The sequence below is a fragment of the Podarcis muralis genome, chromosome Z, assembly GCF_964188315.1.
Source record: "Podarcis muralis chromosome Z, rPodMur119.hap1.1, whole genome shotgun sequence".
Lineage (NCBI taxonomy): Eukaryota > Metazoa > Chordata > Lepidosauria > Squamata > Lacertidae > Podarcis > Podarcis muralis.
Genome location: NC_135673.1, coordinates 9,513,112 through 9,536,928, shown reverse-complemented (window position 1 = coordinate 9,536,928; position 23,817 = coordinate 9,513,112). Strand labels below are relative to the sequence as shown.

Genomic DNA, 23,817 nt, shown 5'->3' with positions numbered 1-23,817 from the left:
GAGCGAATGCAGGCTCCTTGGCTTCAGCGATAGCAACGTGAAGCCTCCGAAGCGCAGAGGGAGCGCTCCCTCCACGCTCCGGAGGCTTCTCGATGCTTTCGCTGAAGCCTGGAGAGCGAGATGGGTCAGTGCGCGGCAGGAGAAACGGAGCCCCTCTCGCTCTCCAGGATTCAGGGATAGCTGCCTGAAGCCTTCGGAGTGCAGCGCGAGGTCCTGCTGTGCTCCAAAGGCTTTTGGTTCCTTTTGCTGAAGCTGGGAGAGCAAGACTCTCCTGGCTTCAGCAGAGAGGAAGAGCTGCACAGCGCCCCTTCAGCGAAGCGCGGGGAGAAATGAAAGGGGCTCCGTTTCTCCTGCCGCTTCGCTGAAGGGGCGCTGAGCAGAGAGGGGAAGAATTATTATTTTTTCTGTTCTCCCCCTCCTATGGTCCGGTGCGTCCTATGGTCTGGTGCGTCCTATAGAGCGAAAAATACAGTACTCATTTTGTGCTTTCTCCACACCATGCATGGTGCCATACGCTTCTGTCATTGCCTCTCCTCCTCCTAAATCAGGTGGGGGGAACCTGTGGCTCTCCAGATGTTGCTGGACTCCCATCTCCTGCCGTGGTCTAGCCAGCATGGCCAATGGTCAGGGATGATGATAGTTTTCAGTCCATCAGCAGCTGGAGGAGCACAGGTTCCCCATCCCTTTTCTAAACTAAAACGAAGAGCACATAAGGTGTCTCCTCAAAGGGTTAGTTTCTGTAGCCCCTCAATCATTTTAGTTGCCCTTTTCCTGTACCCTTTTCAGGTGTACACCTGAAGCTCTCACTTGGAGCCAAGAGAGATAAAATGCAGAGAAGTCACAACAGCTACAGAGAAAGCCTGCTTGAAAAAAGCATTCCTTAAAACAAAACAAAAATGGCCACCTAAACATCCCTAATTGATTCCAGAGGGTTGGAGGTGCAACACTAAAAGCCTGGTTACTAGTACATAACTAAATGAACCTCTGGGGTATGTGGCACTCTCAGCATTACCCCGTCAGAGGAGCACAGTTGCCAGGCAAGAGTGTCCCTTAGGTCTCGTATATTTCTTAATAACCTTTGAACAGCCCAAGGCAGTTTGAACCTCCAGAGCAAGCCTGATGGATGCGACTTTTCCTCAGCAGCCCAGGTGAATTTTTTACAGCCTCTGCAATGCTACAGAACCGCTTGATGAGATGCAAAGTCAGAGGCTCAAAAGACCTGAGAAAGGAGGTATGCAGCGTAAAGGCAGCCTAGCTAGCAACCTTTAAAGTGTGTGTCTGTTGATTTCATATACTTACTGAATCTGTATCCAGTCCTTCCTCCGCAGAGGAGCCCAGAGTGGCAAACAGATACACAATTTAAAAACAGAAACATTCTAAAACAGATTAACACATTCTAAAAACAATTACAGCTGAAAGAGATCTAAAAGCAATTACAGTTAAAAATGTTCTTAAAGTAATTACAATTAGAAATGTTATTCCTAGCACATCTTGTTAGAGTTGCTCTGAACCAGATTATTACTTTCTAATTAACCTGGAATGACATATTAGCATTGTTTAGGAGAAGGTGGGCGGAAACAGTTTCACCCTTAAATGTGCCCATGTGTTTAGGAGGCCCACCTTTTAACCACACTCACCAATGAATCTGGAAGAGATTGTGATGCAGGGGGGACACTCCAGAGTGGAAGGTTCCCACCAGCCCTGGCCACCATAGCAAATGGTCAAGGATGATGGGAGTTGTAGTCCAGCAGCACCTTGAGGGCCACAGGACCTCCACCCCAGCTTTAAAGGATGCTAGGAGGCAACTCTGTGAAGTGGACTCGCTGTGTCTTGGAAAAGCTGCAGATAGAAGAGGTGGAGCCTTCAGGGTAACCAGACACCTCTGCAGCCAGAGCAGGAGTGGGAAGACCCTCTGGTCTCTCCCTAGGCCACACCCCTCACTGGTCCGGCTTCACATTATTGAGTGACTTTGTCAGACTGAAAATGCTTTGGGAGCATCTCTAACAGAGTCATTGGTATAGAGCAGGCATCCCCAAACTCGGCCCTCCAGATGTTTTGGGACTACAGTTCCCATCACCCCTGACCACTGGTCCTGTTAGCTAGGGATGATGGGAGTTGTAGTCCCAAAACACATGGAGGGCCGAGATTGGGGGTGCTTGGTATAGAGTAATGGAGGCTGCTCTGCTGGGAAAATGGAGCCCAGACTAAGCAACACTAGTCTGCTCTCAGCCAGCCATCACATGCCTGTCATCCTACATACAACCAGCCCAGAATGTGCTGGCCTTGCCTGTAAGCTTCCTCTTCTTTAGTCTCAGTGCTGTTCCCATGTAGAACTCAGCAGGGCAGAGCAGGACAACATGTTGGCATCACTTGTCATTGCCTCTGGACCCACCTACTGGTGGTCTCCCTGCCATCTGCCCTACCAGTCCCAATGGGCGCCAGCAAGCGCCTTCAGACTTTTCAGACCCAGGACCCTATTTTAACCCAAATATGCATTTGGGGACCCATTTATTGATCTCTTACCATGTAGTCTAGCTCTTCCTGCAGTTCATTAAAGGCCACTGCTCTGGAGTAACATGCCAGGCTGTGGCTTTTTCCTTCTGGGAACAGAGTGCAAGCTGACCCCTTGAGGGGAGCAGCCATTCAGGTCACCCAAAACTTGTCAAAATGGAGAGGACTAGGTTTTGGGATGTTAAGGAAGAGGCTGTCTTGGAAGGAGGTTCTTTTGAATGCATCAACTACCGTATGTCCAAATCTCTTGCAAAAAAAGGGTCATTAGTCTCCAATTCTGGTTTCTCGTTTCTCCCACAGGTATGTTGGAGAGCTAATTTCTGATTCAGAGGCAAATGTACGGGAAGAAGACACCTACCTTTTTGAACTTGGCGACAAGGTAGTAAATCTGAAGGGCTCGCAGGACAAGCAGAAAGTGCTAAAACAAATTCTGCCTCTCCCCCCCCCCCCGCCCCACCCCCCATTTCACCATCTGTAAGTTGGTGTGACAGGAAGCTCTTCTCGCCTTTTAGGAAAAGCAAAACATCCTGTAGAATTGGGAAGGGGAAAGGGCTGAGAGACTCAGGGGACAGATGATGGGGGAAACTGGGACATCTTCTTCTGGGCCACCAGCTCATAAACAGCCTCTGCTGAGCACGACTCTTTGCCCAAAGGTGATGAGGGGCGGGAGGGGAACAAAGATTAGTTACCAAGGATTGTACCCAACGCCAGTCCTGCTCAAAGTAGACTCACTGAAGAATAACAGACACTATTTAACTTGGATCCAGTAATCTCAGTGGGCCTACTCTGAGTAGAACTTAGTTGGGTACAACCCTGAAAGGCAAAATGCCTCATGCAGACCCACTTCCACCATGGGATGCTGCCCCTTAATAACGTTTAATTCAGTTGTTTTGCTTGTTCTTAAGGCCATATCTACACTATGCATTTAAAGCAGTGCAACACCACTTTTAAACAGTCATGGCTTCCACCGAAGAATCCTGCGAACTTAAGGTGTTAAGGATGCTGAGAGCTGCTAGGGACACCTACTCCCACTCACAGAGCTACAATTCCCAAAGTGTTTTAACAGTCAATCCTTCTTCCCAAGGAATTCCGGGAATAGTAGAGGAGGAAGGTATCAGCATAGTGCAAATGCATCCCCCCCTCCTCACAGGGTACTCTGGGGATTGTACCTCTGTGATGGGAATAGGGAGTTCTCCTAGCAATACTCTGCACCCTTAACAAACTATGGCTCCCAGGATTCTTTGGGCGAAGTGGTATAAAGATGCTTTTATTGTATACTGCAAATGGGACCTCGATCTCTATTGAACGAAAAGTATTCCGTGGGGGGGAAATGGAAAATGAGACATATTTGATCCTGTTTCCCAACTCTAGGAACTGTAGCTCTGAGAGGAAGAATGTGGGGTTAGGAGGGTTTTTTCTAGCAGTACTCTGCACCCTAAACAAGCAACAGTTCCCATAATTCTTCAGTGGAAACCATGGCTTCCAAAGTGGTATAAGAATTGCTTTAAGTACATGGTGCATACGGGGCCTAGGGGTGTGGCTAAAATACCTGCGCAGGATAACTCTTCAAATAATTTCCTCCAGCTCCAGCAGAGACTGATTTTGCATGGAACAAAAACTCAGGTCTAATCAGAGGTTCTCTCTCCCCCCCCCCCCCCCCAACTTCCTCAGGACAAAGACGTGTACTGCATAGATGCCCGCTTTTACGGCAACATCAGCCGCTTCATCAACCATTTCTGCGAGCCCAACCTGACCGCCGTACGAGTGTTCATGTCCCACCAGGACCTGCGCTTCCCCAGAATTGCATTCTTCAGTACCAAGAATATCCAAGCGGGAGAAGAGATTGGGTATGTGTAAGAGGAAGAGAAGGAAATGGCAGGAATGGAAAGCAGGAGGAGGAGGGAGGAGGAAGAGTTGCTTAAGCACAGGGATGGAGGCAGCCCTTGGTCTGCCGGGGACAGCCATTCCTTCAGGGATAATACTTGTGCGGTGAGGGGTCAGATTGTGGTCATCTGTGGGTATAGTGCCTGTACATCATGTCTGATCTCCAAGTGCTAGAAATTCACTCTTTCGGGGAAGGGAGCGGATAAGTACTGGGAATTGGGATTATGGTTCATCAGTTCACGGGGAGGGGAATTGCTCCCCCTTGACCGCCAGCCCTATCTCCATGGACTCCCTTGGGTCACATGCTATCAGTGGGGAGGTCTGAAACCAGCAGAGGTCTGGGTCAGAGCCTACACATTTCCATCTCCCTGTTCTGCAGGCTCCTTCTCTTTGGGTTGCATTCAACAAAACAAGGTCACACTCGGACCATACATTCAATGTGCATTTCATTGAATCGTGGAACTGTGGAGTTGGAAAGAACCACAAGGGTCATTAGTCCAACCCACAACCCCAAGATTAGAGTGTCTCATGATCTATTGACAGCTATATTAAAGCTCATGGTTTCTCCCTAAAAATCCTGGGAACTGTAATTTGTTAAGGGAGCTGGGGATTGCTGCTCTTGGGGTGGGGTGGGGAACCTATCCTCAATTGGTGTGCTCATGCTAACGTCAGATATAACACCCGCCCCCCCCAATAAAAAGTCATATTTCTCAGGGACAGATTTATTTTGCCTGCACTCTGCACTGATGGCTTTCAGGGGGCTTTGGAAATTAGGTTGAGGGGCTGCAGCCCACTCCTGTGGCAGCCGCTTGTTTGATTTTCTGGATCTGCTTTCAAGCGTTCCTCCAGCTCTGTGCATGTGTTGGCCTTCTTCAGATCTGCGCATGTGTGTTCACGCCCTCACCCCTTGCCCCAGCTTACTCGCACAGAAGCCATGAAACAGATGCTGAGAAGTGACACTAAAAAGCAAATCCATCTACATAAGGAGGCGTCTGTAACTTCCTGCTCATGGGAACCCATTGCACCACAGTAACAGACTATCGGCTATGCATTTGGAAGGTCATGGGCAGCGTTCGAAATTAGCTGGGTGCCATTTGCACTTTGTGACCAGCAACCAACCTTTTGAGACTGAGTGGAGATGCCTTGGCCCCTAGCATCTCCACCTGCCTGGCTGCAGCAAAAAGATGCACGTCTTTTGCTGCTGGACTACCCCACAAAACACCTTATTCACCTGGCAGCACAGCAGCAAAAGACGTGTCTTCTTCTTTTTTTCTTACTGCCAAGCGAATCAGGTGTTCTGCACTCATCTTTTGCTTCTGCACTGCCCTGCAGAACACCTGATTTGCCCAGCAGCAAAAAATAAAAAATACTTTTTTTTTGCCATCACCGCACTGCCAGGCGGATCATCTGGTCTGGTAATGTGGAAGAAGAAGAAAGTGCCTAGACATTTTGTTTTGGTGCCCACAACCTAGTTCCCACATGGCTCCTAGCGTTCCTATCTTAGTTTCTAACACTGGTCAGGGGTCCAGACCCCTGGTATTTCCAGGGGTTTTTTGCTGCCAGTCAGTGTAGACAAATACTGAGTTTGATGGGCCAGTGTTCACATTATAAGGGGCCATGACTCAGTAAATGCAGATGGTCACTTGTTCAACTATTTTTTGTGGTTGGGGTATGGGCTTGGTATGGGGGAAATTAATTTTGAAGGTGTGGGGTCATTAATAAGCTTGAACTGAGCTTGATTAAGCTTTCCTAGCTTTCTGCTGGCTCTTAAGATTCTGTTTCGTTTTTCAAATGTATTTTGCACTTCCCTTTCTTAAAATCACTGTATTCCTTGTTTATTTTGGAACCCAACTTGGAAATTTTTTCTTTAAAAAGTCAATATTATAGGAACAGAAAAAGCTGCCTAATTACTGATTCAGACCATTGGTCCACCCAGCTGATTATTGTCTACACCAGGCATGGCCAAACTTAGCCCTCCAGCTGTTTTGGGACTACAACTCCCATCATCATCCCTAGCTAACAGGACCAGTGGTCAGGGATGATGGGAACGGTAGTCCCAAAACATCTGGAGGGCCAAGTTTGGCCTTGCCTGGTCTACACTGACTGGTGTAGTCTTCAAGCTATGCATTTTCCATCAGCTTAAGTTGCCATTCTTCTTTAGTTGGAATCTCGCTCATTTTCCATTTTTGGACTAATCAAACACAGGCCGTAGTAGTGGCATACATAAATAACCTTGTTTGACACCTGGGAAATTCTGTTTGAATTATCCCCAACAAAAAGGACTCTGTTTTTTTAGGGAAGGTACTTTTAAACTTGATTTTCAATTCATTATGGATCATTTCCCAATACCCTTTTACAAGTCCACCACAAATGGAAAAAATGTTCCCTCAACCTCCTTGCATCCCCAGCACTTATCTAATTCAGTCTTATTCATCTTAACAAGTCTACTCGGAGCTAAATACAATCTGTAAATCATCTTCATGTAGTTCTCCTTCAAGGAATTAACATGCCGTGAACTTCAAATAACTTTTCCAAAGTCCCCCCCCCCGAGGTTAAAGTCTATACCAAGGTCTAGTGCAGGCTTCCTCAACCTTGGCCCTCCAGATGTTTTTGGCCTACAACTCCCATGATCCCTAGCTGGCAGGACCAGTGGTCATGGATGATGGGAACTGTAGTCTCAAAACATGTGGAGGGCTGAGGTTTGAGGAAGCCTTGTCTAGTGTTTCCATCCAAGCTGATCCTTATAAGAACTACTAAACCCTTCTTCAGGCATTCACCCCCACTTTGGCTTTTCGTCCCACCCACTTCCTACATGTAGCCCTTGGGAGACTGCTTCGAAGGGAGTGGGGGCCTCCGTTGGTTGGTGGTGGTGGAATCAACTGTGCGGCTTCCTCCTGTGTATATTTGCCCAGAAGTACAGTGCAACACTCTCTGTCTGTCTGTCTCTCTCTCTCACATACAGGTTTGACTATGGCGATAGGTTCTGGGAAGTCAAGGGCAATTACTTCAGTTGCCTGTGCGGCTCTCCCAAGTGCAGGTACACCAGCGCCATCCTGGCTCAGAGGCAGGCCAGCACTTCATCGTCCCAGGAGGTGTTGGAGAGCCGGCTCCCTGACACGAGCTCTACAACAGCAGTGGCAACAACCTCCTTTTGAGGGCTTTCTACACACATAGAAAGAAAAACAAAACACCACCACAGATTGTAAGATATTTCTTTTTTATATATTTTCGAGAAAGGAGACTTCCCCCTCCCGTAAAAAAGCCCCAACGCAAAATACCACCCCACAGCCCTGCAGCAGTCCAGCGTTGAGGCGCTGCTATTGAGTGTTACTGGAGAAAGGAACCAGGCACCTTGTGCTTCGTCACAGATGACGCAGGTCTGCCCTGCTTTCTTCTTGCACCCACAGCAGACCAGGAAGTAGCTGGCTTGTGAACCAGGGGCAGCTGCTCTCATCCTTCCATGCTGAGAGGCCCTTTAGAGGCCTCTCTTAATGTGACCCCTGTTCTCCGAGCCAAGGAAGAGGTCTTCCGCCCACCCACTTGATTCCCCCACCTGAAAGGACAAGATTTGAATGGACTGCTGATGTTGCGTCTCTCCAGTTGTAGTAGAACTCTGAACACTTGATGAAATGTGATGATGATTATGGTGATGATGATTTCTTGAAGCCAAACCCACCTCCTTGGCACAAGCACCGGGGCCAGCTTAACCTTTGCAGGCAGACCTTCCTTTCTCGCTCATCGTCCGAGGATTGAAACGGAACTTCTTTCGAACAAGGTGCCTGCCTTAGCCAGCGTATTTGCTGTTCTCCGTCACAACCTCTTAATGATTTGTCCAAGCCTCACAGAGGTTCTCCCAAGTCCAGATAGGGGCTTCTCCATTACAGAGAGTTTTCGTTTTTCCCAGTGTTTCGGCGCATACACCCCTATCGTGCAATGGGAAGCTTGGAAGGATTCCTTATGTCTTACATAACACTAACTCTGGAAAAGGAATTGAGGATTTTCCCCCCCATTTGTTTTCCCATACAGAGAAACTGGCACTTACAGAGAGGCCCTCTTTCAGGCATTTCCTGAAGCTAAAGCTCAGCCTGGGCACATGGTGGCAAATGTGGTCTATCTGTGCCATCACCGTTTTTCCGATTTCATTCATTTCCTCCCCATGACTCCCCACGTAAAGCTACATATTGTGAGGTTGACGGTTGGATCGAACTGATTTCTCTTGTACCATACTGGGGGGAGCTGAACAGAAAAGCAACTCACCCGAGCAACTCAACGGTGCTGATTTTAGTGTGATTTTTTTTCTCACTACTACGTAAAATGAAATTTTCAATTGTATAATAAAAAGAAGAAAAAAAGAAAAGAACAAAGTGATCTTAGTATAAAATGCAGGGACGACAAAACCCACAAGACCTTTTGTTAGTATTGTAGTGGGAATAAAATCTGTCATCACCTTTTGTGCGGTGGTAAAGCAGATCATCTTTTTCCCCATTTATCTCTTAAATACTGTAATTAGTGCAGTACCAGGTTTGGGGACTTTTTTGTTTTGTTTTTTGTGGGGTTAATTTTTCTTTTTTGGAGGGGGAGGGGTGCATCTCTTCTAAACCGTTCATATTGCTGGGTGGTCTTTTCCCCCCCTTTTCCGTTCTGTTAAATGTTTTTCTTTTTTCTCTTCTTTTTTTTTTGAGTTTCAAAGGTTCTCACCTTTGGGCTCCTGTCATTTCCTTGTTCTGTTTTCAATGAAATCAATAAAAAGTGCATTAAACATTTTGCCCCCTTTGGCCTCTTTAGTCTTTACTAGATTAAATTTTTGCAATACTTCCCCTTGCGCTCCATACTATGCACACTTTTATTCTAGTTTAATTAATCCAGGAACAATTATCATCCTCAGAGCAGGGTTCACTGTGCAGCTATATCACATGTTTCTAAGCAGCTAAAAAATCAGGCAATAACAATGGCATTTGAACATTTCTGTAACTTTTTTTTTTAGGTGCTCATAGGACTTTGTGTTATGGTTTTGTATTGTGTTCCCAACAAGAACCCTGAAAGGCAAGTCACTCATGGCTATCCTCTAAATCTGAGGCTGAGTGGCTTTTCAGACACCACCTCCTGCAAGTGGGATTCCAAGTCTAAATTAGAAAGTGGAGAGGGTTGCAGGTGGGTGTGCACACATATGCGACTTTATAAGAGAGAGACAGGCAAAGCCCCAAATCGTTAACGAAATGATTACTTTTTCTGTGCCTCTGAAAAGGGCATAAAGCTTTTCTTGACTGTTATTTACCTTCTCCATTCATTGCTTTCTCCAAACCATAACTCAGTGCATCACAATCTACAAGTAACAACCGCTCAGTGGTGCGGCATCTACTTTTCACGCAGAAGGTACCAGGTCCAGTCCCTGGTATCTGCAAGTAGGACTGGGAGAGATCCTGAAACCCTGCTGCCAGTCAACGTAGACAGTCCTAAACTAGACGAATCAACAGTCTTGCTAAATGTGAGGGATATTTCTGTGTTCCCAACAGCTGCACCTGATTCACATTTTCCCAGGCAGTTTGCCTTCTTTCTGTTTACCCAAACCTTCCTGTTACCCATACAGGATTCTCTATTTCTTCCATTCGTATTATTCTTGTCCTGGCTATAATGCATGTATCATTTAAAAAATATATATAAGTAGCCTCATTAAAGGCTACTCATCCATATGCACCTTGGCCAGCTGGAATGAGCTGCTTAAGTTTCAGTGGGGGTATTGGTGCTACTTAAGTGGAAGAAACTGAATTTATGGAGATTTTGTACTCCGGCATTGCTGGCAATGAAGGGAGAATCCTAGTAATAGGAAGCTTTGCAGCAGGGGTGGGTAAACTCTAGGCCTGAAGGCTGAATGTGGCCCTCCAGACCTTTCTGGCCCTCTGAGAAATCACCACCATCTCAGCCACACCCATTCTTCCCAGGCCACACCCACAACCAACCCTACTTGAGTGTCCTTTGCATGCCTGGAATCTGTCCTTGAACTCTTGCCTCTTGCTTCCCTGGATGAAAGAGAGGGAGGGTTGTGTATAGAAACTAGCCTGCTATAAAAAAAAAAAAAAAGTAACATTTGTGGCCCCCAGAAGGCTGCCCAGAAAGGGGATGTGGCCCTCAGGCTGAATGCTTCCCTATTCTGGCATGTGAATAGTAAAGGTAAAGGGACCCCTGACCATTAGGTCCAGTCGTGGCCAACTCTGGGGTTGCGGCGCTCATCTCGCTTTACTCGCCGAGGGAGCCGGTGTACAGCTTCTGGGTCATGTGGCCAGCATGACTAAGCTGCTTCTGGCAAACCAGAGCAGTGCACGGAAACGCCGTTTACCTTCCCGCCGGAGCAGTACCTATTTATCTACTTGCACTTTGACGTGCTTTCGAACTGCTAGGTTGGCAGGAGCAGGGACCGAGCAACGGGAGCAGGGAGCTCACCCCGTCGCGGGGATTCGAACCACCGACCTTCCGATCGGCAAGTCCTAGGCTCTGTGGTTTAACCCACAGCGCCACCCACGTCCCCAGTGGCATGTGAATAATACTGTGCTAAACTGGACCCTAGTAGTCTGCCTCTGTCATGATGCTTTGCAGACTAAATAATACAGGTTCCAGTTTGCCAATGGGTGGTTCCTATCTGCTGGTTTTCCTACCACCATTTCCCAAAACTTAAATATATCAGTGTGAATCTGAGGCTGGTGGGAGACCAGACCGCTGCTCTGCAAATGTCACTGGCAAAAAGCATTTTCACACACCAAATGGTGATGCTCTGGGGTGACAGTGGAGGCGGAGGCCCCGCCAGTCTGTGATGGCTTCCCCTAGGAGTAGCAGCCTCTTCCCGTTGGCAAAGCTCAAGTTTGAGGAGGCCGCAGGCTATTCACAGCTGACTGCCCTCCTGCGCAGCCTCAGTCCGTGCTTGTTTACCCTAAGATAGAAGAAAGTCCATTTGAATTACAGCGAGTGGGATTCTTGCACTGCTTTTCTGCAACTGCTCTCAGTGTGGGTAAGGCACAAAGCAATAAATATCATGCAACTCAACTAAAAACACACCCTGTGTTGTCTATAAGCAAAACAACAGCAAGATCTGCCTGAAGGATCAGCCTTTTGTTGCCGTTCTCCCTTTGCTACTGGTGCCAACTTGGGGTGGTGAATCGTTTCCCAGCTGAGGACCCTGTTTTCCTCTGGGCTGTCTTCCAGGGGCCATACACTGGTGCTGGGCGAGGCCAGATGCAAAGGAAAATGGATGCAAAGGCAACTGGAGTTGTTATCCTTGTGCAGTAGGCTAGTTTGTATACATATGCACACCTCTAAGATGCAAGCAAGCAAAAGTCATTATTACAGTTCAAAGTCCACATTCCAGGCTTGCAAGAACACTCAAGGAAAAAGAAGGGTGGCGGTGTGAGTGGTCTGAGGAAAGAATGTGGCCAAGGAAGAAGGGGTATGGTATGGGGAGAGTTCCAAGGGCCAGATAAGAGAGGCCTGGAGGGCCACATTGAGCCCCTGGGCCTGAAGTTGCCAACCCCTGATCTAAAGAATGGAATGCAGGCTTCCTCATCCACTAGGAGGCTGGTCCCATTTTATGGAATAACAACAGCAAGGCCAAATAAACTGCTCATACAAAGCCCGTTGCAGATCTCTGATAATTTATCGTTCCCAATTCGACATCCCCATAATTTGAAGCAAGGCTTAAGTGCCAGCCAGTCTTAAGTTTAAAAGGAAATTTAGGATTGCATATAACTCCGAGTCAGCCCATTGACATGAATGGACCTAGGCTAGTCATGTTTATTAATTTCATGGGGCTACTTTTGAGTAGGATTGACTTTGCTTCAACCCTTTGATTGTAGGGGGAGCAAGGCACTTATTGAGAGACCCAAATCCACAAATGTTGACAATGATTCCCCCCTCCCCAAAATAACCTGGCAATTGTAGCTCTGTGAGAGGAAAACTAGAGTTCCCACTGTTCTTGGGGATAGGGACATCATGTGCTTTAAGTGAATGGTGTAGATTTGCCTACAGTTTTCCTCCTCTACCTCCACCCCACACATATGTAAGTCTACATTGACTGGAGGCATGAACCAAAGGGTGAGAGCAAAAGGACTCTTGGCTGAAGGCAGAAAAGAGCACAAAGGGGGTTTCGGCCTGAGGCTGTCAGCTATGGGCCAGAGGCTGCTGTGCAAGCTATGAACCAGTGGGAAGAATGGAGAGGGAAACGGTTGCATGCCAGTTAGAGAACCAACCTTCCTTCCTTCCTTCCTTCCTTCCTTCCTTCCTTCCTTCCTTCCTTCCTTCCTTCCCCTCCTTTCCTTTCCTTTGCAGGCATTATAGTAGATGAGATGGAATTGATAAATGCACTCTGAAAATGATACTTGAATTATAAGCAATACATGCTGAGGCAGGATCCCCCTGTACCTGCAATTAACAGCAACTCTTTATTCCCCTCCATTGTTTTCAGTACAATATGGTTCTTTCTTTCTTAAAATTGTGGTTTTCATCCTCACAATAACTCTGTTAGGTAAAGTTAAGAATATGCTCAAGGCCACAGCACGAGCCTCAGGGATTTGATCCTGGCTCTCCTGCAAGCCAGGCTTGAGACTGGATTTTGACAAGCCGTGTTTGTGAAATTGTTCCCCGGCCCAACCCCACCTAATGACATTTCTGGCAGCTGCCTGCCGTGGAGTTGAATTAAACTGGTTCAATTAACAGTTAATGGCAGCAGTTCATTGTTGATAATAAGGCTGTCAGGCTCCTGTCCCAAAACATGACAGAGACTTTTACTTCTTAAGTAATAAATCTTCACTGCTAATAGTATAGATTGAAGGGACGCAGGTGGCGCTGTGGGTTAAACCACAGAGCCTAGGACTTGCCGATCAGAAGGTCAGTGGTTCGAATCCCTGCTCCCGTTGCTCGGTCCCTGCTCCTGCCAACCTAGCAGTTCAAAAGCACGTCAAAGTGCAAGTAGATAAATAGGTCTACTGGCAGGAAGGTAAATGGCGTTTCCGTGCACTGCTCTGGTTCACCAGAAGCGGCTTAGTCATGCTGGCCACATGACCCGGAAGCTGTACGCCGGCTCCCTTGGCCAATAAAGTGAGATGAGTGCCGCAACCCCAGAGTCAGCCACGACTGGACCTAACGGTCAGGGGTCCCTTTTCCCTTTACTTTTTAATAGCATAGATTCAGTCCTGAGCAAAAGGCCAGAAGCGAAGATCCCAAGGTATGAGCAAGGCAAGATGTTCATAACCAAATGGAAGTGATGAAGTTGTCCCAACAGTTGGCATACCCTTCCTACCAAGCTTTTAAAGACAAGATGTGGTGAGCTCACTTACTGGGCTCTCACCCTACAAGTCTGTTGTGCATGCACACCCATGCTCTGGCTTGATGCATCTAATGTCCCAACTACAAAGGCAGGGTCTGATCCCTGGCAACCAAACTTATGTCTGCCTCTCTGCCTCCAGCTCCACCACCACCTCCTGTTCAGCCCCTCCCCCTGGCTGGTCCAGATCCTCCCTGGTGGTAGCTCTGTCCTGAACCCCGGTGTACTTATTGACCAGTGCCATTGGTGTATACAGTCCCAAAGGCAAATGCTAGCAAGTAGTCTGGCACTCCAGAAGTCAGGAAAGACAGTCAAGGTTCAATACAGCAAACCCAAATCAAAAGTCTCAACAGTCAGGTCAGGTCCTGCCTCTGCAGCCAGTCCAGGGGCAGGGAACTTGGAGTTCAGTTCTGAAATACATGGTCCTGTGGAGCTCTTGGACACCCAGGCCATGGTCTATTAACATGGGGAGTTGAGCAGACACAGTACCTCATCTCTGCTTCGAGCATCTGGGCTTGATGAGACGTGACCCTCTCCTGTTCTGAGCCTACTCCAGCTGAGGACTCGCACACCACCTTCCTGAACTAATGAGCCTCACCTGGCCAGCTAGGGAGTTGGGCTGTGGGCCCTTGCCTGCCTCAGCCACCTAGAGCATATCTCCCGCTGCTCCCTACGCTCAGAGCCCACTGTGTTCATGCAGACTGGGGCCCCTCTGGTTCCCCATCCCCTCTGTTGCCCCATGGGTACTTTCTATGCCCCCAACTTCTCCATCCCCAGTTTGCCATGGTTTGTACCAGTCGCAGCTACAGCTCTCTCCAGAATTCTCTTCCTCCTTCCCCTTGTCTTGCCAGTTCACGACACACTGCTTCTCCCTCTCTGACATCTAGAGCAGCAAGGGGAGGACACCTCCATCCATGTGTGCCAGCCTTTCATCCCCATGTCTGTTTCTTCTTCTTCCTCCTTGTCTGTCTGGGACTGCCAAGGGACCCATGCACCAACACACAACTGCTATTTACTCCAGGTTTGGATTGCTGCCCCACCACAAGAGCTGAATTAGCATTGTGGCATCCAACAGGCATCAACTGGGATTGCCATATGTCCGGGAAATCACAGACGTGCTCTCTTTTGGGGGGCCAGCATGCCCATCTGGGGGATTTTTACATTTTAAAGGGAATGTCTGGGTTTGGGGGAGATTACTATCATTATTACTATTACTACTACTGTTACTAAGGGACGCGGGTGGCGCTGTGGGTTAAACCACAGAGCCTAGGACTTGCTGATCAGAAGGTCAGCGGTTCAAATCCCCGCGACGGGGTGAGCTCCTGTTGCTCGGTCCCTGCTCCTGCCCACCTGGCAGTTCGAAAGCACGTCAGAGTGCAAGTAGATAAATAGGGACCGCTCTGGCAGAAAGGTAAATGGCGTTTCCGTGCGCTGCTCTGGTTCGCCATGAAGTGGCTTAGTCATGCTGGCCACATGACCCGGAAGCTGTACGCCGGCTCCCTTGGCGAATAAATCGAGATGAGCACCGCAACCCCAGAGTCGTCTGAGACTGGACCTAATGATCAGGGGTCCCTTTACCTTTACTCCTGTTACTACTACTACTACTACTACTACTACTACTATTATTATTATTATTATTATTATTATTATTATTATTAGCTTGGGCGCAGGCTGCTCTGCATGCCATGGCCGCTGCCAGCCCAACCTGGGGGGAAAGGCATGTGGGTGCGGTGGCCACCCCACACCTGCACCCGTGTGCCTCTTTCCCCTGCTCGGGCTGGCAGCAGCTTGGACTGTCCTCTTTTTTGCTCTTCAAGATATGGCAACCCTACATCAACAGAGTTCAATGACATATTCCAGACAGACAGAAAGCACTTGGAAATGGTGCAAAGCAGGGCTGGCGAGGAGTGTGTAGTTTGGGAGAGTTCCAAGGTCCTGACAGAGGGGCCTGGAGGGGCTGCAATCAGTCTCTGCGCATGAGGTTCCCCACTGTCATGTTCTGTTTTTTCCCATGGAAAAAAATGCAGCACTGGAGGCAAGGCTGTTTAAAAGCTGCTGATGAACCACAGGCATCTTGAAGTGAGCAACTTGCTCTGGGTAAGGCTGGGAGCAGACGGAGGCCTTCTGTCTCCAGACTTCCTCCTCCAGGCTGCACCCCATTAAGAGAACTTCAGAGCCTTATAGGTCCAACCTTGTGGCCTACAGATGGACACTCCTCCTCTATTCCTATTGCGCTCCCTGCACTGCCAGACCAGTGATGTGCAGTGGGAGGCATCTGGTGCCCATGATGCTCCAGACTTTTAGCCCCACAGACCTTGGTGGTCTGGAAGGTTCTCCAGCTTTCTAGGAGCCTTTGGCACAATTTCCCCCCTACCTTCAGCAGCTGGCTCTGAGCCCTGGACCTGACCCATCTGCTACCTCTGCATCTTTGGACTGTGTCCAGATCACTACTAGATTTGGGTCATGACACTTAACCCTGCTGTCAAGCATACTCGCATATGACTCCAGCAGTGCCCATCATAGAATCATAGAATCATAGAGTTGGAAGAGACCACAAGGGCCATCGAGTCCAACCCCCTGCCAAGCAGGAAACACCATCAGAGCACTCCTGACATATGGTTGTCAAGCCTCTGCTTAAAGACCTCCAAAGAAGGAGACTCCACCACACTCCTTGGCAGCAAATTCCACTGTCGAACAGCTCTTACTGTCAGGAAGTTCTTCCTAATGTTTAGGTGAAATCTAGTTTGGATCCATTGCTCCGTGTCCGCTTCTCTGGAGCAGCAGAAAACAACCTTTCTCCCTCCTCTATATGATATCCTTTTATATATTTGAACATGGCTATCATATCACCCCTTAACCTCCTCTTCTCCAGGCTAAACATGCCCAGCTCCCTTAGCCGTTCCTCATAAGGCATCGTTTCCAGGCCTTTGACCATTTTGGTTGCCCTCCTCTGGACACGTTCCAGTTTGTCAGTGTCCTTCTTGAACTGTGGCGTCCAGAACTGGACACAGTACTCCAGGTGAGGTCTGACCAGAGCAGAATACAGTGGCACTATTACTTCCCTTGATCTAGATGCTATACTCCTATTGATGCAGCCCAGAATTGCATTGGCTTTTTTAGCTGCCGCGTCACACTGTTGGCTGACGGTCCCTGGTCAGTGGCCCTTTCATAGGGAAAAAAGAAGAGGGTCCTCCTACAATGGACATAGCCGGGGGGGGGGGCAGCTGCCCTCATCAATAAAAATCAAAAAGACACAGCAAACTGAGGTTCTGCCCCCCCCCAAAGGCCTGCCCCCCCAACAAAAATCCTGGATACACCCATGCTCCCCACTGCTTTAATTGCATGAAAAATGAGAATTCTATAGCAGGAAGCTTCCCCCTGACAGATTGATGCCCAAAAGCTGGTTGACCACTGTCGGCTGACTTTGAATTCAGGTGTTGTTTTTTGCCTTGCCATGGCAATAGGAAAAATGAAATGAACATATCTTCCTGCCAGTTCTCCTCTTTCTTCTCTCGCTGGTGTGGATGAAGCTGCAGGCTAGACTCTTCCCTTGGGAAGGCTGCGACCCAACACTAGGCTGTAAGCTTTTTGAACTGGTGCCTTGTTCATTGATTTCCTAATAGCCTGGTTTAGATTAAAGCCTACCCTGGCCTTTTTGTCTCATTAATTATCCTCTTCAGCACTTTGGGGAGTTAGCAGAAAGGAGGTCTGGTGAACTCTGCAAAGCTGCCCTCCTTTGGGGAGAAAGGGAGGAGGAAGGGTAGCCTGCATGGGTGGAAGTTGAGTCTTTGGGTAAACTGAAGATAGGTGGGAGTCAAGCTACTCCTCTGTACTTCCCTGGGGAGGGAAGACCACTTGTGAGCTCTGCCAGCAGATGATCATTTCTATTGCCCTCTCCAAGTTTATGCTGTTCTTTAAACCATGGGCTTTGAGGAACAGGTGACTGCCTAGGCTCATAAACTTCCAGGTGTCCCTGCCCTGTGAGGGGTGCATTACAGCAGTCATGGCCAGAGCACTCTGGGATTGGTAGGGAGGCAAGGAGTCCAGCAGTAGGTGGCACCAATGACAGGCAAAGGCAACTCCTAGTTTTGCCCCCATTCTTCCTCCCTGCCAAATTCTGCAAGGAACTAAGGAGAAGATGCTGACAGCCATGACTATCCCCTGCACTGGGAAAGGTGGGGATGTTGACCCATTTGCCCTCATGGACCAATTTTCACTATATAAGAGAGGAATTTAGACCTCAAGGAGGCATTGGGAACGGTGACCATGCAAGACATTTACAAGAAATTACTGAAAGAAAATGGCTCCAGCAGAGATTATAGTCACCAGACAAAAAGGCTTCTTGTAGCCAACCAATCACAGGCAGAACCCACTAACTCCACCTGTGTCCCCACCCTCCTGCCTACTGAGTTCTACAATGGCAACACTGAGGCTATGTGCTCACTAACCCTTTCATCGTGTTTCTCAATCCAGAAACATTTATGCTCGCCCTCAACATGCTGCTTTCAATCTAGATTGGTTTTAGATCCAGCTGTCCACAAGGTTGAGCGGAGGTTGGTTAAGACACATTTGGTAAAGCCACCCTTGATTAGGTGCCCTTTCCTACCTGCGGGTTCCCCCAGGTGAATGAAGAGGAAAGAAGTGATGATTGCAGACTCGGTCTACACTCACCCACAATGTCATGGGCAGGTGTGGATACAACACACTCCCCACTCCATTGCCAGGACCACATATATCTATTTTCTAATGCACTGTGAGGTAATGCAGAATTGATTTGCAACAAGATAGATTTAGATAGTGGGTGTACCACATAGGAAAAACAAGTACTCTGTCGCCATTTACTCCAGAATAAAATGCTGTGGGTGTGCAGCCTGAGACTAAGGAAGAGGGAACTGACAGTTCCCCCCTCGGACTGCTTATAAATAAGAAGACAGGCAGGTGGCAGGGCAGGGCAGGGCAGGGCAGTGTGTTTGTGTGTGTGTGTGTGTGTGTGTGTGTGTGTCTTCATATTCTGTGGACAGAAAAGTGGGAAGTACAGCTCACAATGGGGCTCTCCAGATGTTGCTGAACAATGACTCACACCTTCCCTGACTATCCTGGCTGGGGTTGATGGATGCTGCCCCATAAATATAGGAATCTGCCCTACACTGAGTCAGGCCACTAGTCCATCTAACTCAGTACTGTTGACACTGACTGGCAGCAGCTCTGCAGGGTTTCAGATAGGGGACAGTCCAAGGCCTACCTGGCCAGGGGCCGAACTTGGAATCTTCTATATCAGGCATGTCCAACTGATCGATCACAATATACCGGTTGACCGCAGGAAACCCCTGGTCGATCCTGGCTGATCGCGTGATCCTGATTGATCGCCCAAAACAACAACAACTTTGGTGAAGGCTCTCCAAAGAAAGCTCAACAACTTTGGTCAATCCAACGAGTAGATCACTGCCAGTTTTTGTTATAGTGGAAGTAGATTGCAGTCTCTTGGGAGTTGGATGTGCCTGTTCTATATGCAAAGCAGATGTTCTTCCCTTCCTTTCTACAGCCCTCCCCTTAAGGCATAGGAAGCTGCCTTGTACTCGGACCATTGGCCCATCTAGCTCAGTATTGCCAACACTGACCAGGCGCAGCTCCCGGTGTTTCAGGCAGTGTCTCTCCTAGCCCTACCTGGAGATGCTAGTGCTTGAACATGCAACCTTCTGAATGCGAAGCAAATGCTCTAACCAGAGCTACAGTCATCGCTCCAGGGCTCTGGAGGTTCAAAGGTCCACCGTTCTTGCGTCCTTGAAACGTATTCCACCCCCACTCCATCCTTACCCTCTCCCAGTCACAAAGTAGAGGACTACTTTGATACCTCTGCTCATTTCGCATGTAGACAGAGGCTTCAAAGAGTTTCTTGGAAATTAAAGGCAGTTGCTTTAGAGGTGTGTGTGTGTGTGCATGCGCTTGCTTGCTTGTGTGCAAGCAATGCCTATGAAAATGTCTTTGAGCCCAGGCCACCTTATGCTGATTTCAAGCACATATCCAAGCGGAAGTGTTGCTGGAGGATCCTTATCTCTCTCAGGCTGACATATTATGAGAAAGCTGATGGGGAGGGGGCGATAGGACAGCTGCCTGCGCAATTGGCAGGTGAGGATGTTTCTGCCTATACAAATGTGAGCCATTTCCTCACACAAGAGGCTTTGCAGGGCTCCTTGAGAAATATTAGCTCATCTTCCCCCCACCCTCCGCATAGTAGCTCATATTCCATCTCCACCCCTCACCCCCGAAAGAGAGGCTGGCTATCAACTTTTTAATTTCCTTTCGTGACAGTGCGTGCACATTGTCTCGGCTGGGTAAGTAAAACTGAGGGGATCGTTATCTTTTATCAGAAAATGAAGGCCCCGCACTGGAAGCATCCGTAGCCTCCTTTGCCATGCAATCATCTGCTCCTAAAATGGTTGTGATCCTTGGTTTGAAGATGGTTTGCCGAGCGCCGGGTGAAATTCAAGCAAGGCAGCTCCCCTCCTAGAATTTTCGTAGGTCAGGGCTTTGCTGCAGGCGGCAATCTGATGTGAGTCTGGAGCTATAGAAAAGCTAGCAAGCAGTGTGGTGTAGTGGTTAGAATGGACTAGGACCTTGGAGGCTAGGGTTTAGAACCGCCCCCCCCCACTTAGCCATGAAGCTCACTGAGCAGGGCCAGCCCAAGACATTTTGGCTCCTGAGGTGAAGCTTCACCCCACCAGGGAAGAACAGGTAGGTGAAGATCTGCATCTGGAACAGGGTGGGGGAATAAAGATCTACATTGGGAACCAGAGGTGGAGGGGGGTGGGAATCAAATCAAGCTTCCCTGAAATCAAATGGTGGGGTGGGGGTGGGAGGGAAAGGGCCTGTTCTGAATCATGCCAGGCAAGTGTAGACCCCAGAGGACAGCCCCAGGCATTTCCTCCCTAGGGGTGGAAGAAGACCAGCAGGGGGCTGCTGAGGAGGCAGCATATCTGGCCCCCCAAGGAGTGTTCCAATGCATTCCTTGGAGGTTGGATCTGTTGCCACCATGGAACCTGCTGCCTGAGGTGGTCACCTCACCTTGCCTGGCACCTATGATTCAGGCCATATGTTTAAAATGCAACAATGCCACTTTAAACAGTCCTGGCTTCCCGAAAGAATTCTGGGAGTTGTAGTTTAGGGCTTCTGAAAGTTGTTAGGAGACCCCTTATTTCCCTCCTAGAGCTGCAATTCTCAAAGTATGTTTAAGAATCGATCCCTCTTCCCTGGGAACTCTGGAGATTGGGCAGTAGGGGGTCTCCTAAGAACTCTCAGCCGCCTGACAAACAACACTTCCCATGATTCTTTGATTCTGTTTAAAGTCAGTCATGCTGCTTTAAATGTATGGTGTGGATCTGGCCTAAGCGATGGAGCCAGATCCTACCAGTGATCACTTGAAAGCTAATCCAATTGTATTCAGTGGTGCTTCCCCTCAGGTACGTGTGTATAGGTTTGTGCTCTTAAAAGTTTGATTAAACTGCTTTAAAAAAACAGGTTCCTGCTGCTGTTCTTCTTATGTACAGTATTTCTTTTATTTACATGTGAGCTGCCTTTATGTGTGATCATTTGGGTAGAAAGGATTTGGGTTACATCTTTGTTTTACCATCTTTTTTCTTTGTAAAAACCAGACTTTCCACCCTTTGTCTGAGGACAGCACTGAGGACAACTGTTTCCATTTTGTGAGTTCTCAGTCTGGAACATTATTGCAAACATAAATTTCTTGCAAAACTTTGTGTCCTGTGATAGTTTATGACCACCACTGCTGTTAAGCACAGAAGCATTCTTTGTAGGCAAAAAAATACCTGGGGTGAAAGGAAAGGAAGACTCATGGCCGGTGTGTGTGTGTGTATTTCTTATATCAAGTAACTTATAACTAAGGAAGATGGGGTATTAAGAAGGAAAAGAGATTCAACATGGGCAGAAGACACAAAGGGGTCGGAAACCTCTGGCACATGGGCCAAATTTAACCTATGATGCTGTTTTCTAAAACCTGCATTCACCTGCTCCACACTCATTGTCATATGAGGCAACAGATGTGGGCCAGGTAGAGATGTGGGTGATGAGCAGGGGGTTCCCATCTTGCTTTGTCAATATCTCCCTTACATCTCTGTGGGCCACCTGCTACCTACCTGCCAAACGGGGCCAGAAAGGTAAAAGAAGATAAACATCTGACTCTTAGTAAAGGTAAAGGGACCCCTGACCATTAGGTTCAGTCGTGGCCGACTCTGGGGTTGCGGCGCTCATCTCGCTTTATTGGCCAAGGGAGCTGGCGTACAGCTTCCAGGTCATGTGGCCAGCATGACTAAGCCGCTTCTGGCGAACCAGAGCAGCACACGGAAACACCATTTACCTTCCCGCCGGAGCGGTACCTATTTATCTACTTGCACTTTGACATGCTTTCAAACTGCTAGGTTGGCAGGAGCAGGGACCGAGCAACGGGAGCTCACCCCATCACGGGGATTCGAACCGCTGACCTTCTGATCGGCAAGTACTAGGCTCTGTGGTTTAACCCACAGCGCCACCTGCGTCCCTTCTGGCTCTTAGAGCGCAACACAAAAACACATACTAAAACAAAAACAAACCAATAATCCACCCTCCCACAAACACATTTAAATGGCCATAGAATGTTTAACCAGTCAAAGGCCTGTTTATAAAGAAATATTTTCACCTGGCATCTAATGATATGTAATGAAGGAGCCAGGCAAATTTCCCTAGGGGAACATGCCACAAAATAGGGAGCCACTGCAGAAAAGGCTTGTTCTCATGTTGCTACCCCCTGGACCTCTCGTGGAAAAGGCACATAAAGAAGGGCCTCAGACGATGAGTGCTGGGTCTGGGGCAGTTCAGATGGGCAGAGGCGATCCTTGAGGTTTTGTGGTCCTGAGCCATTTAAGACTTTATAGATCAAAACAAGCACTTGGAATTGGGTCCAGAAACTAACTGCATACCCTCCAAGTGTCCCTATATTCCAAGGACAGTCCCAGAATTATGAAAGCCATCCCAGATTCTGATTTGATCCTAGAATGTCTCTATTTCTCCTGCCAGCACTGCTGCCACAAAACTTGGGGAGGGGGATGAGCTGGCAATTATCCTGAATGGTGGCGGCTGCAGTGGCAGTGGTGAGAGAGCGCCCTATTCCTTCTCCATGGCTTCTTCATAGCTGCTTCTGCAGGCCTCCTCCATTGGGCAGCTCATAGCAGCTCCTGGAGAACAGGTGAGGAGAAGGAGAGGGTGCCACTGCTGAGTCCCATCCCCGTGTAATGCATTACCACTGAGGGGTGGGCAGAGGGCAGAGGGCAGGGCCACCCTGGGCAGGAAGAAATGGGGAGCAGACCAGAGTGCAATGAGTCTTGATTATGGACTCACAGCTGTCCATGGAGGCGCAGGTTAATTCTGTGTCCAGGGCGGCTGTCTACCAGCTCCACCTGGTACGCAGGCTGAAACCTTGTCCCTTTTAAAATTTTATTTATAAAATTGGAATCAAGGGGTTTTCTTAGGACTGGAGGTTGTGTGAGCTGTGTCCCATTGGTGTAGTGGTGGTGGCACTTCCCCATATCCTGATAGGAAATGCTCTGAGGGGGGTGGGGGGATGTTGGGGGGGATGTAATTGGCAGCCAGTGCAGGATCACCAGGATTGGTGTCATATGCTCAGACGTGGAGCTGCCTCTGAAGGCAGTTTGTAAACCGGTGCAGAATTCGGCAGCCAGGTGGCTCACCGGGGGAAGGTGGGTTGAACTTCTCATGCTCCTCCTGGCCCGACTACACTGGCTGCCAATGGCTCAGGACCGCTACCGGAAAAATAATAATTAAAGCAGGGTGGTACAATGAACAAGCCTTATTCTGCAACAATATATTTTAAGGAAACCATGTTAGCTTCAGTCTTAGCTTCTGAATGAAACAGAATTTTCTCACCACCAACCCCTTGCCTGTAAAAATCTGATTATTGTAGGGAGGCCATCTGGAACAGAATGGCATTGGGGTCCGGGGGCTGCAGCAAGAGAAGGGATCTCTGAAATGGAGACCTCCCTTCCATAAAGACATGCCTTCCATTTTTCCAATATATTAACCATTGGATCCAAACTATAACTGAAATG

The 23,817-nt window shown here is 48.4% G+C and overlaps 2 protein-coding genes across 20 annotated transcripts in view; one reads left to right on the top strand and one right to left on the bottom strand.

Annotated features, from left to right (window-relative positions):
* EHMT1 (euchromatic histone lysine methyltransferase 1) overlaps nt 1-9,156 on the top strand; it is a 139,884-nt gene extending 130,728 nt beyond the window's left edge. For all 19 annotated transcript variants that reach the window (XM_077922313.1, XM_077922312.1, XM_028714986.2 and 16 more), the window contains 3 exons: nt 2,812-2,890; nt 4,183-4,358; nt 7,358-9,156. In XM_077922313.1, the coding sequence (XP_077778439.1) occupies nt 2,812-2,890; nt 4,183-4,358; nt 7,358-7,550 (448 nt within the window). In that variant the 3' untranslated portion in view covers nt 7,551-9,156. The remainder of the gene's footprint in view (nt 1-2,811; nt 2,891-4,182; nt 4,359-7,357) is intronic.
* The window catches only part of SLC31A2 (solute carrier family 31 member 2), a 989,995-nt gene that overhangs the window by 338,925 nt on the left and 627,253 nt on the right, over nt 1-23,817 (bottom strand). The gene's annotated exons all lie outside the window — the stretch shown is intronic.